At 52.0% G+C, this 11537-nt stretch overlaps 2 protein-coding genes across 2 annotated transcripts in view; one reads left to right on the top strand and one right to left on the bottom strand.

Moving 5' to 3' along the window:
* The window catches only part of LOC104917223 (uncharacterized), a 20909-nt gene extending 14679 nt beyond the window's left edge, over window positions 1-6230 (bottom strand). Inside the window, exons 1-5 of the mRNA XM_085209068.1 lie at window positions 6022-6230; window positions 3646-3713; window positions 3085-3196; window positions 2741-2893; window positions 1774-2004 (exon numbers count right to left, since the gene is read on the bottom strand). Of these exons, the coding sequence (XP_085065194.1) occupies window positions 1774-2004; window positions 2741-2893; window positions 3085-3196; window positions 3646-3713; window positions 6022-6222 (765 nt within the window). The 5' untranslated portion in view covers window positions 6223-6230. The remainder of the gene's footprint in view (window positions 1-1773; window positions 2005-2740; window positions 2894-3084; window positions 3197-3645; window positions 3714-6021) is intronic.
* A 199-nt stretch (window positions 6231-6429) lies between these two features.
* Window positions 6430-8565, top strand: LOC109364623 (uncharacterized). The gene is made up of 4 exons (XM_085209067.1): window positions 6430-6468; window positions 6572-6850; window positions 8028-8165; window positions 8304-8565. Exons 1-4 carry the CDS (start codon window positions 6430-6432, stop codon window positions 8451-8453), a joined length of 606 nt encoding a protein of 201 aa, XP_085065193.1. The 3' UTR covers window positions 8454-8565.
* The last annotated feature ends 2972 nt before the right edge of the window (window positions 8566-11537 follow it).

The raw sequence follows: 11537 nt of genomic DNA, 5'->3' as shown, positions 1-11537 counted from the left end.
TTTTTTCCCCCCCTTTTTAAGGGTACCCTGCAAAAAAAAAAAAACCCCCTTTTAATTTTCCTACTCCCCAAAAAAAATTAAAAAAATTTTTTTAAACCCCAAATTTGAAAAAGGGGGGGAAAAAAAAATTTTTTAAAAAAAAAAAAAAAATTTTTTTTTCCCGGGGGGAAAAAAGGGAATTTCCCTTTTTCCCTCCCCCCCCAAAAAGGGGGGGTTTTTTTTTTTTAAAAAAGGGGGAAAAGGGAACGGAAAAGGAACCCCCCCCCTTTTTCCGGGGGTTTTTTTTTGGAAAAGGGGGTTTTTAAAAAATTTTCCCAAATTTTTTTTTTAAAAAAAGGGGGGGGGGAAAGGGGGGGGAAAAAAAAAATTTTTGGCCCCCCCCCCCGGAAAAAAGGGGGGGGAACTGAATTTGGGGAGGGGGGAAAACCCAAAACCCCAAAAAAAAAAAGGCATCGCTCCACGGCGCCTCTTTGTTCTGGGCCTTTGTGAGCAGAAAAATCCCAGCATGCATGTACAGCTGGCCTTTCATTTCCAGGAAGGTGTGAGACAGCTCCCCCGCTTCTCTCACAGGGTCCCTCACAGAGTGAAGGGGACGATCAAAAATACAAGGGAAAAAAGACTCATTTGCAACAAAGTCCCGGGAAAAGCCCTCGCGTGCTTTGGGGCCGCAGAAGTCAGGGGGAAAAAAAACATGATGGGAAGAAAGGAAAGCAGAAATTTACCAAGAAATTGGCTCAAAAAACTGTTTTGCACTGCTCCCGCCGTGCCACAGGTGATACAGCCTGAAGTCAGTTGGCTTAGCTGGCCCCACCAGTTTTCCCTGAAGGGGAATGTTCTAACCGGGGGGGGCCTTCTGCTTCCATTTTTTATCTTCAATTCTTCCTCACATGGCTGGGGGTTTTGTTAAATCGGCCCGGACAAAACTGGTCCACAGATGGCTGTGAAATCTGAATTGGCAGCTGAAGTATAGAACAACGTTCTCTTACTGAAGGGACAAAGGGAAATGACCCAGGATATCACCAGGTCTTCTCCAAGGCTTGTTGCTCGGACAAATACACAGTTTGGGGTTCAAGCCTGCTAAGAACCTTCCTTTGGGGTCAGTGCAAAGAAAATCCTCTCCCGTCCACAAAAAAATTACTCAGGGAAAATGATGCCCGCTAGGTGTTTTGTGACTCAGAAAAAAAGATTCTGTTCCGGGTTGTTTCTGTTTGGTTGGTTTTTAAAAGCAGTAAAAATAAAACCCTTCCTTTCAAGTGCCTCCCTGCACTGACGGACATTTCCCGAAACAAATTTCATTGTAGTAAAGGTAGAAAGAGCCTGGAGATGGCTTCTCTTGATAGCTCTCCAATTTTTGGGATTTGATTCCAAGTCCTGGGCTGATTTAAGGTTTTCCCAAAAAACAAAATTTATCAGAGGATGAGGGGCCCCCATCTTTCTGTGAAGGGAAGGACATTACTTCTCCAGAAAACCCTGCTACCTAACCCAGCTTCACAGGTGAGGCATTAAATTTTCCTTTTGCCGTAAAGTTCCAGGAACTTTTGGAACAGTTCTCTTCCTGATGGAGCTGCTGTATCTAGGTTAGACTTGAAGTTAGAAAAGAAACAAGGTTTAACTTTAGGAAGAAAATCCCCAGTTTTTAATTTGGTTCAGTAGACTTTTTTTTGGAGGATTAAAAACACCCGAGAAAAAGGGGTCAGTGGAACAAAACTGAGGGACTATGACCAGTTTTGAGGATATGGAAGATTATGACAGGGTCAAAAAATGGTGAAATACCTCAAGTTTCTTTAGGACACGGAAAAACCATTCCAAAATTGTCTCCAGAGGTATTTTCTTCTCTGCCTCCTGAACATGGAGCACAGCATCTCGTAATTTATTGCGGGAGTGGTACAGTGCAACAAGTCTGATGTTAAGGGAGACGTCATCAGGTCTCGCACGCAGTTCAGCTTGAGTCACGTAAAAGAGCTCATTCCAGCCACCTTCAGCTTTATATTCTTGTAACTTCTCCTATTACACACGAAGGCAACAGATTCATATCTTTTTCCACATCGGTCTTTTCAACAACCACATTACCTGACAGGTTGCTCACCTCCGCTACACAGACTACAGACTTGATGAAATTACTCCAGCATCTTAGAAACGAGGTAACAGGGGAAAAACCTTCAGTGTGCCTCTTGTAGATGCTAAGTTAAGACTGTCAGACTCTTTGAGACAGAGACAGCACCCCTTGTTTCAGAGTAGCTGGCCCAAAAAGGACAACAGAAGACCAACAGAAGCCTCTGAGAACCTCAGTGTCCCTGCTGCTGTGCTGCATAAAACTAAGTGCCAAAGTGACACTATGTAACTGAAAGCATTTACACAGTAGTTGAGAATGACAGCACTTCCTACATCCTGCATTTTTAAACCCAAAAATCTAAAAAGCAGCTTCGTCACAACAGATACATCAAGTATTGCCCATCTCAACTCAGCTTCTTGGATATTATTGCTGACAGTTTCCCCACAGGTTTGAACACATCAACCTTAAAACGCATGTGAAAGCCCAGAGCTGCAATTTGCACGCAAGCTGGACAAAAACATCAGACAGCAAAGAAATTAACACGTAATAGATTCAAGATTCCTGATGCTAAAGTAATTTAGCCAAGGAAATCTTGTGAGAGATGACTAGATGACATGCCAGAAGCACCCAGTCACATACGGAAAGTTTCTCCAAGGCACAGAGCAGAGATGAGAAGCTGGAATTTACCTTCAGCCTGAGAGCAGCAGGATTCCTGGGGAGCAGCCTGGCAGCTTTCTCAACCCAGTATTTTGCTCTTCCATCACTGGTGTCTTTATTGCACAACAGCTCCGCAATCTTCAGCACCAGATCTTTCTGTACTGGGTTCAGCCCCAGAGAACGCTGGTTTTCCCCATGCACAGGCAAGACAAAAAAAGGTTACTGGTAACTTGATCTTGCAATCCATACAGAACAGGAAAGAAACAACACATTTTCTTCTCTCAGCTCAGGGAATGCACAGCACAGACGCACTTTAAAAGTCCATTTACAAAGGAAGGAAGCCGGACGTTACAGGGGGTCAGTGGAGCACTTACCTTGTAACACCCAACAGCTTCTTCTGTCTTGTCCTGAACTTCATAAATTTGTCCAAGAAACCTGTGTGCCCTGGGATCTCTCTCCTGGACACTGAGATAAGTAGATACGTATCTATGGAGCGAGAAAACCCACAGAGATCAGTACTCCTCAACACTACAAGTCCCCCCGCACCCTGCAGCTACAGCTAAAGGGAATTGAATCTGTCAAAGGGAAAGCAGGGCTGCATTTCGTTCTAGATACTTGACTAGACCTTAATGTGACAACAATGTTATTTTTACACGTACTGATGCGACTTCTTTGCCAGCAAGTACTGACGTTCATTAAAGAAGCAGCAGCTCACAGATGCATCCTGTGATGAAATAAAAGCCACTTCAACTCCATGATTTCTTTGGTACCATATGACTAATGCAGTTGCTTTTGGAAAGATTTCAGTGGCACCCAATCCTTCCATTTCCTGCTGCCTTAAAATGGCATCATCGTGACCTTGATTTCTCTACCTCAACTAGCTTTTCTGTTACACTTTCAAGAACAGGTCAACCACGGACATCCACACGTATTACCTTTTAGCAAGCTCATATTCTTTTAATTCAAAATACAGCTTAGCACAGGTGAATCCTTTCAACGATTTCTGAATGGAAGAAGAAAACAAACATGACAGGCACACGTCAGACGTACAGTACATTTGAAGCAACGAACAGGGAGAGCCCCCTTTTCAGCAACGCAGAACACTTCTGACAGTTAGTTACCAGCCCACTTCTTGCATGCAAGCCTTTGTTTCTGAAAGAGACAGGAGGAAGACAGGAACCTTGTTTCCAGTAACGGGCAGAGGCTACCAAAGGAAAACTGAGGCCACCAGCGAAGCAAGCGACCGATCTTTATACTCGGCACATTTCACAAACACGTCTGACTACAGAAATCAGAAGAGTGGGGTCCGCTGCAGTTGAGCTTTTTGTTGCTGCTGCACTGGAACAGGTTTGCAGGAGAAAACAAATCCTACAAACTAAGAGTGAAGATGTTACCCCAGCTCCTCCTGCTCGTGCTTCAACAAGAAGAGAGGCAATGGTTTTTTGTTGAGCTCCACAGGAATCTCAACGTGGGTAAAGAGCATCTCTGAATTTGGCAGCGGCACGCTCCACACTGCGCAGTCTAAACGGCACCAAGTCAGCTGAACAAAGCCACAGGAGGGAGAACTTTGCTGCTGTTGGCAAAGCTCAAAATGAAGATGCACGCTGCCTCGCACAAAGACCCTGCTGCAGAACGGCAGCCCGCGCGCATTCACGCCCTGCAGCACACTGCTGGATCTCCTGCCTCTGCAATAGAACCCCCTCACAGCAGCAGAGCAGCACCTGTCGGGATTCAATTGCTCCCACAGACTGCACCGCTTGGCTCTCTACGGTCTGTGCACCACGTCCAGATCGCAGGGAACCATCTGGCCGCCAGGTACAGCAGCAAAACCGTACCGGCCCGGCTCTCCCTCTCTTTCTGCTGACCTTCCACGGCGCTGTCACGCAGACAGGAATACCGACCGCGCAGCACGTGACACAAAACCAGAAGCACCGTGACCCGGGGCAGGCCGCAGGAGCTCCGCTGGCGGTCCCGGCCGGCCCACGGCACTCACCTCTCTAGGAGAAGAGGCGGCGGACTGCACAAAGGCAACGTACCGCTCCACCTCGGGCTTCGTGCGCCGTGCCATGGCACCGAGCCCGGCCCTGCGGCCAGCACTTGGCGTTGCTACAGCGCCGGCCTCGCCACGGGAAAGAGGAAGCGGCGGAAGCCAGCAATCTCGCGCCGTGCACCTTCCTGCTCAGCACTCGGCACAGCACCCTCTGCGAGTGCTCCGTGGGTTCTGAGCGCTGCACCGCGTGACATCACAGTCAGGGTGGGGAGCCTTGCTCACAAGGGAGCTGTGCTGCGCTGTCTGTTGCCCGACTAAGCGTGTTGCCGGGGCTCTGGGCGCTCACTCTTGCCAAAGAGGCCTGCGCTACACCAAAACAGATGGCACAGCTCTCTCTGCTCCTCCTTCAGCCCTGGCCAGCTTTCAGGGAGAAAACCGAGAGGAGACAAGGGAACCGGATGCTCCACCTCACTGCTACCTACCCCAGTTTATTCGAGGCCACAAAGCTGGGCCTGCTTGCAGCGGCTCTGGAGACCTTTGTTTCTGTTTTGTTTGAAATAGACAATAAAATAAGCTTATGCCTTTCCTTGGTGTCTACGTCCTTCCTGTTGACCCAGTCAATAGGCAAAAGAAAGATAAAAAATAAAACGCCAGTGAAGGTAAGCTCGGGCAAGGGGAAGTTAAGGAAATGGGGAAGGGGAGGGAACAGAGGGAAGGGGAGTGAAGGGAAAAAATAATAAAAATCTCTCTGGAGGAAGACCAACTCCTTAAAAGCATGCCCAGAAGGACACAAGGGAATTTGCAAACCAGACCACAGTTCTCAAGTCCTTACCCTGGCATTCTCTGAGGCTCCTATCCACCATTCAAACTCAGCAAACACCTCCAGAAACAAGCAAACAACAAACAAACAAACAAACAAACACCCATACCATGTATTTTGGGATGGTGCCATTCAGAACGGCAGTTTGGGATATTCCATACTGACTATTTATGAAAAAGGTAAGGTGAACTACCTTGGGGTATCTCCCTTACATTTCAGATACGCAATGAGAAAGTCTGCACAACATGGGAAAGAAAAGGAAAGGAAAAGGAAAAAGAAAAAGGGAGGGGAGAAGGAAAAGGGAAAGAAGACCTTGCTCTTAGTGCCTACAGAGGATGTTCCACAGCACATCTGCAGGCTTTCTGGACAGCAGGTTTTATCTTGAAATGACTCATTTCCCTCTGCTGAACAGAAACGTCCCTTTGTTTCAGAAGTTCTTCAGTTCTACAGAGCTCCCAGAAATCACTGACTGCAGCCCTCCTTTTACTTTGGGTATTTTACCTCCATCTTTACAGACGTCGCAGAGACCCAAAGCACAGCTGAACAGATTTCATGGTTGGGTTGTGGTTGGATTTGATGACCTTGAAGCTCTTTTCCAACCTGAGCGATTCTATGGTTCTGTGATCCCGTATCCATTCCAAGCCCATCCCATCTCCAAGCCCATCCCATGCACATCCCATTTCCCAAGATCCCATCCCACATCCCCACATCCCAATCCCAACTCTCCCATTCCAATCCCACATCCAACATCCCAACCCCACATCCCAGTCCCACATCCTATTGCCCACATCCCAGTCCCAAATCTCATTCCCGCTCCCTCATCCCAAGCCCATCCCCCACCTGTCGATCTCAGCCCCTCATCCCAATCGCAATCCCACATCCCCGATCCCGATCCCGATCCCATCCCCTATGGCAATAGAGAGCACCCCGAGGTCCCTCCCCACAGCCGCTCCGCCCCACCCCCAGCCTCTCATTGGTTAGGGGCACTTCCGGTCCGTTCGTGCCTCTCATTGGTCAGCGGCAGCTCCAGCCCGCCCCCGGCCTCTCACAGGTCAGGGGCACTTCCGGCCCGTTCGTGCCTGTCATTGGTCAGCGGCAGCGCCGCCAGCTCCGATTGGCTGAGGCGCAGCGCGCGGGAACGGCCGTTGGCAGCCGGCTGTCCCCTCAGCCGGTGCCGGTCCCACAGGCGCTGCGCGCCGGAGCTGTCCGGGCAGCACCGAGACGGAACCGCGGCACGACAGGAGCGGTGCTGAGGACAGCGGCGCCGGAGATGTGCGGGAGAACGGCTCCGGGCCGGGGCCGGGGAGAGGAACTGCCCCCCGGGGATGAGGTGGGCTGTGGGTACGGGGGGCGGTGTGGGAGATACGGGGGGATGGGGGAGTTTAGGTGCTGTGGGTGGCGGTACGGGGGGGTTATAGGGTGGATATTGGGGATGTGGGGGTGTAGGGGGCTTTATTGTGGCTTTAGGGGAGATTTGGGGCTGTAAGAAATGGTGGGGGACTCTAGAAGGATTATAGGGGGATATGGGGGTGATAGAGGAGACTGTGGGGGGCTGTTGGGGGTCTAGGGCCGATGTGGGGCTGTAGGGGGCTATTGGGGGAGCTATCCAGTTCTATGGGAAATCTATGAGGGGCAGTGGGTGGGCTGTAGGAGGGTTGTGGGGGGACATGTGTCCATAAGGGGCAGTGGGTGGGCTTTAGGAGGGTTATAGGTGGTTTTGGGGCTATAGCGTGCAGTGGGTGCGCTGTAGGAGGGTTCTAGTGGGATATGGGATATAGCCCATATGTGGACTGTGGTGTGTCTATAGGGAGATGTGAGGCAATAGTGAGTTTATAGTGGGGATTTGGGGCTTTAGGGGGTTGTGGAATGCTGTGAGAGGAGATAGGGTGACGGAGGGCTGGGGGAAGCTATAGGAAGAGTTGTCATGCTCTAGGGGGCTGTTGGGGGCTATAGGGAGTTTAATGTGGGCTATAGGGTGATATGGGTCTGTAGGGAGTATATGGGGCTATGGTTCTATAAGAGACTATGTGTGGCCATAGTGTAAAATGGGGCTCTAGGGTGGGCTATAAGGGATGTGGGGCTTCCCTCTCCCTTTAAATGGTTAATGGGGGCTATGAGGGGTTGTGGTGGGCTGTGGGAAGGTATAGGATGATATGGGGCTGGGGAGGGTGTATAGAGAGGGATGTTGTGCCATAGTGGGGCTGATGGGGGCAGTGGGGGAATCTAGGGAGATATGGGCCTATAGGAGGTGTATGGAAGTTGTGGTTCTATAAGGTGCTGTGTGGGGCCATTGAATGATAGGGGGCTATAGGTTGGGCTCCAAGGGGATGTAGGGATAGAAGGCTCTTTCCCCTTCCCCCCCTCTTTCACCTGCCTTTAAACCCTTCCATAGAAGGGTGGCTGAAATGCCAGTCATGAAACTTAAGTCAGAATTGAAGTTGTATTGGAATAGAATAGGATTGTTTTGTGGTCTTAAATCTGAACCATGTTTTCTCCTTGGGCTTCAGGTACAGATATTGTTTAATAATGACTTTGGAGAAGGTTTTGGTATCCAGTCTCCTGATCAGGAAGAAAGAAGAATGTTTTTGGAGGACTTAATCACGAGTGGAGCTGCTGCTGAACCTCCGCTTCCAAGAAGCAAGCAGGTGAGGACGTTGTGCATCTCAGCCTTTGCTCCCTGCAAGGCACCAGCCATTCAGTCTGTGCTGTGCGGTGATTCTCCTCCAGCACTTCTGCTTGTATGTGAGCACCAGGCATCTGCTAACGCTGTCTGATGGCTTTAGGCTGGGCAGACCCGGGAAGCACTGCCTGCAGCAGCACCAGCTGAGCCCTGTGTGCCAGAGGAAGGAACGCGGCGCCTGGAGGAGCAGGAGGAGGAGCCCCTGCGTGAGTGTGCGTGTTGTGCAGGGCCGTTCCTCACAGACTGCCACTGACAGACGTTGGGGCATTGCAGAGCCTGTTGGTGCGGCGGAGGTAAAGCGGTGTTGATGTGTAATGCCATTTGATCTGCGTGCATGCAGAATTTCCCCGTGTTTGTATGTCTCAGTGTTTGTGGCCCTGGTTTTGTTCAAAGATGTCAGACCTCTGTGCGCCTTTGTTCCCCCTCCTGCCGGTTCCACAGAGCCCTTCCATTTTTGAGAAGGCTGTGGGTTTAGTTCAGCATCTCCAGATGTGTCACACAGATTCAGGGCTTTCAAGAAGTCACTTCTTTAAAGTGTTGAAGATGGTGAGTTCTGCTAGACAGAGCGCTTGTCTAATCCAACCTCTTAACCCCAAGGTTTGTTCTGCAGTCCCGATGATGGCACAGGCATTAAACAGCCCGGAGCTCGTCGCTGGGGAGAGGCTGCGCATTGTGTTGTGAAGGGAGAGATGGAGTTCCTGCTCTCCCTCCAAGAATAACCTTTGCAGCAAGCTCTGGCACAGAATCACAGAATCACAGAATGGCCAGGGTTGGAAGGGACTCAAGGATCACGAATCTCCAACCCCCTGCCACATGCAGGGCCACCAACCTCCACATTTCATACCAGCTCAGGCTGCCCAGGGCCCCATCAACCTGGCCTTGAACACCTCCAGGGGTGGATGGGGTATCCATAACCTCTCTGGTCAGCTGTTCCAGCCCCTCACCACTCCCTGTAAAGAACTTCCCCCTGACATCCAACCTCAATCTTCCCTCCCTCAACTTCAAACCATTTCCCCTTGTCCTGCTGTTGTCTACCCTTTCAAAGAGCTGACTCTCCTCCTGTTTGTAGGCTCCCTTTAGGTCCTGAAAGGCTGCAATGAGCTCACCCCACAGCCTTCTTTTCTCCAGACTGAACATGCCCAGCTCCCTCAGCCTGTCTTCATAGGGGAGGTGCTCCAGCCCTCTGATCATCTTTGAGGCTCTCCTCTGGACCCTCTCCAACAGCTCCCTGTCTTCCTTGTACTGAGGGCTCCAGACCTGGACGCAGTGCTGCAGATGGGGATATGCGCCGCCTCAGCTTCCAAAACAGGTGGTGTTTTGGGGGGGGCACCGAGGAGGGGACTGGGCTTCAGGGAGCCTGGGGCCGCATGCTGCTCTGCTTTGGCCCCGTGGGGCTTCTGTGTCGCTCAGGACCTCTGCTTGGTGGCAGGAGGTGCTCTGTGTCCCCCCCCAGTGGTTCACCCACAACCCCCCCAGTCTCTCTTTCTGACCCCCAGGGTCATACCGTCCTCTGTGGTCCCCCTCCCATCTGACTATTGGAGCCCCCTCCTCCCTCCAGTTCCCCCATTCTGATCCCTGCAGTCCTCCTCCACCCCCCACCTCACTGCCCCCCCTCAGTTCCCCCCACATTCCCATTCTGATACCCAGGGTCCCTTTCCTCCTCCCCTTCCCCCTTCTCAATCCTCCTATTCCCCCATTCTGATCCTATTTAACCCCCCACACTCCCACTAGGACAAACCCTCAGATCCCATTCTGACCCCTAGAGTCCCTTCCCCATCCCCCCCTTCCCTCCCCCATGAAACTCCCCATTCTGACTACCAGAGGCTCCTGTTCCCCCCTAGTGAGTCCTCCTATTTGTACCCTAAGGATCCCTTCTCCCCCCGACCCCATCCCACCCCTCCTGTTCCCCCATTCTGATCCTCATCCCCCCCCAGTGTCCCCCCTCAGTCCCCCATCCAGAATCACAGAATCACACAATCACCAGGGTTGAAATCACCAAGAGTTCTCACTAATCCACGTCCCTCAACACAACGTCTCGATGTCCCTTGAACACCTCCAGGGTCGCTGACTCCACCGCTCCCAGTGCAGCCCAGTGCAGCGCCCGACCACTCAGTTGGAGCAGCAATATTTCCTAACGTCCAGTCTGAATCTCCCCTGGTGCACCTTGAGGCCATTCCCTCTCGTCCTCTCACTGTTACATGAGAGAAGAGACCAACCCCCAGCTCAGCACAGCCTCCCTCCGGAGGTACAGAGAGCAGTGAGGTCTCCGCGAGAGCCTTCTTGCAGTGAGGGGCCCAGAGCTGAACACAGCACTCGAGCTGCAGCCTCACCAGAGCTGAGTGCAGAGGGACAATCACTTCCCTGCTCTGCTGGCAGCACCATTTGTGCTACAGGCCAGGATGCCTTGGTCTTCTTGGCCACCTGGGCACACTGCTGGCTCGTGTTCAGCTGAGTGTCAACCAAGAACCCCAGGTCCGTTTCCTCTACGCTGACTTCCAGCTGCTCTGCCCCACGCCCATAGCGGTGCCTGGGGTTGTTGTGGCCAAAGTGCATCTCCAGTTGACCAGGAAGGCTGACAGGTGATGGAAAGCAGCTTGCCTTTTCACCTCCACCAGCTCCCCCAACACTCTTGGATGAATCTCATCTGGCCCCATGGACTTGTGGCAGTCCAGGTGGAACAGTAGGACTTTGTTTCCTACTAATAAACAGGGGGGGGTTTATTCCGCTCCCCATCCGAGACTTCCAGGTCAGAGAGCAGAGAATGTAAGAAGAGCTTTGTTTTCACCCTTTGCACTTCACATCCCTTGCGCCCTGCAGGCTTCCCTTCCCTGAAGCTGCTCTCCCCATAACTGTTGGCAGGGGTCTAAAGCCACAGCCACCAGTCCTGCGTTAGGATTTTGTGAAAGGGGTGCACCATTTGGCATTGGTCTGCAACTTTTGGTTGCATCCAGAAGGCGAGCCCTCATCTCCTCGCCCGCTCCTTCTTGTCCTGTAGGTGAACACGGGGCAGGGACGTGGTCAGCCCTGCTGCACAGCCGGGGCTCGTGCGGGACGGTGGGAGCCCGGCAGCGCAGCAGCACAGCCCCAGTGCTGCAGGGAGCCCCGTCCCCGGGGAGACCCCTGTCGGGTGGGGTGAGGGTGCGGTGGGCTCTGCCCCTTACAGCTGTGCCTCCACCAGCTCCGGCAGCGCAGCCCCAGGCACGTGGGCTGCCTCCAGCTCCATCTGATGCTGCTGCCTGTAGGGCACAAGGCTTGGTTGGAGGGTGCCGGCCTCCGTCACCGCGGGGGCTCCCCAGCAGTGTGTGCCCACCCCGGGGCTGGGACGGGGCTGCTCTGT

The sequence above is a fragment of the Meleagris gallopavo genome, chromosome 26 (genome assembly GCF_905368555.1).
Source record: "Meleagris gallopavo chromosome 26, MGAL_WU_HG_1.1, whole genome shotgun sequence".
NCBI classification, from domain to species: Eukaryota; Metazoa; Chordata; class Aves; order Galliformes; family Phasianidae; genus Meleagris; species Meleagris gallopavo.
Note: the sequence above shows the minus strand (reverse complement) of the source record. Positions and strands in the feature narration are given on the sequence as shown.

Excerpts from the sequence above, each read along its gene's own strand:
- LOC109364623 (XM_085209067.1), top strand. The coding sequence starts at position 6,430 with ATGGCAATAGAGAGCACCCCGAGGTCCCTCCCCACAGCC. Across the intron at positions 6,469-6,571 it reads CGAGGTCCCTCCCCACAGCC|GTCAGGGGCACTTCCGGCCC; the intron begins GCTCCGCCCCAC and ends GGCCTCTCACAG. Across the intron at positions 8,166-8,303 it reads CGCTTCCAAGAAGCAAGCAG|GCTGGGCAGACCCGGGAAGC; the intron begins GTGAGGACGTTG and ends TGATGGCTTTAG.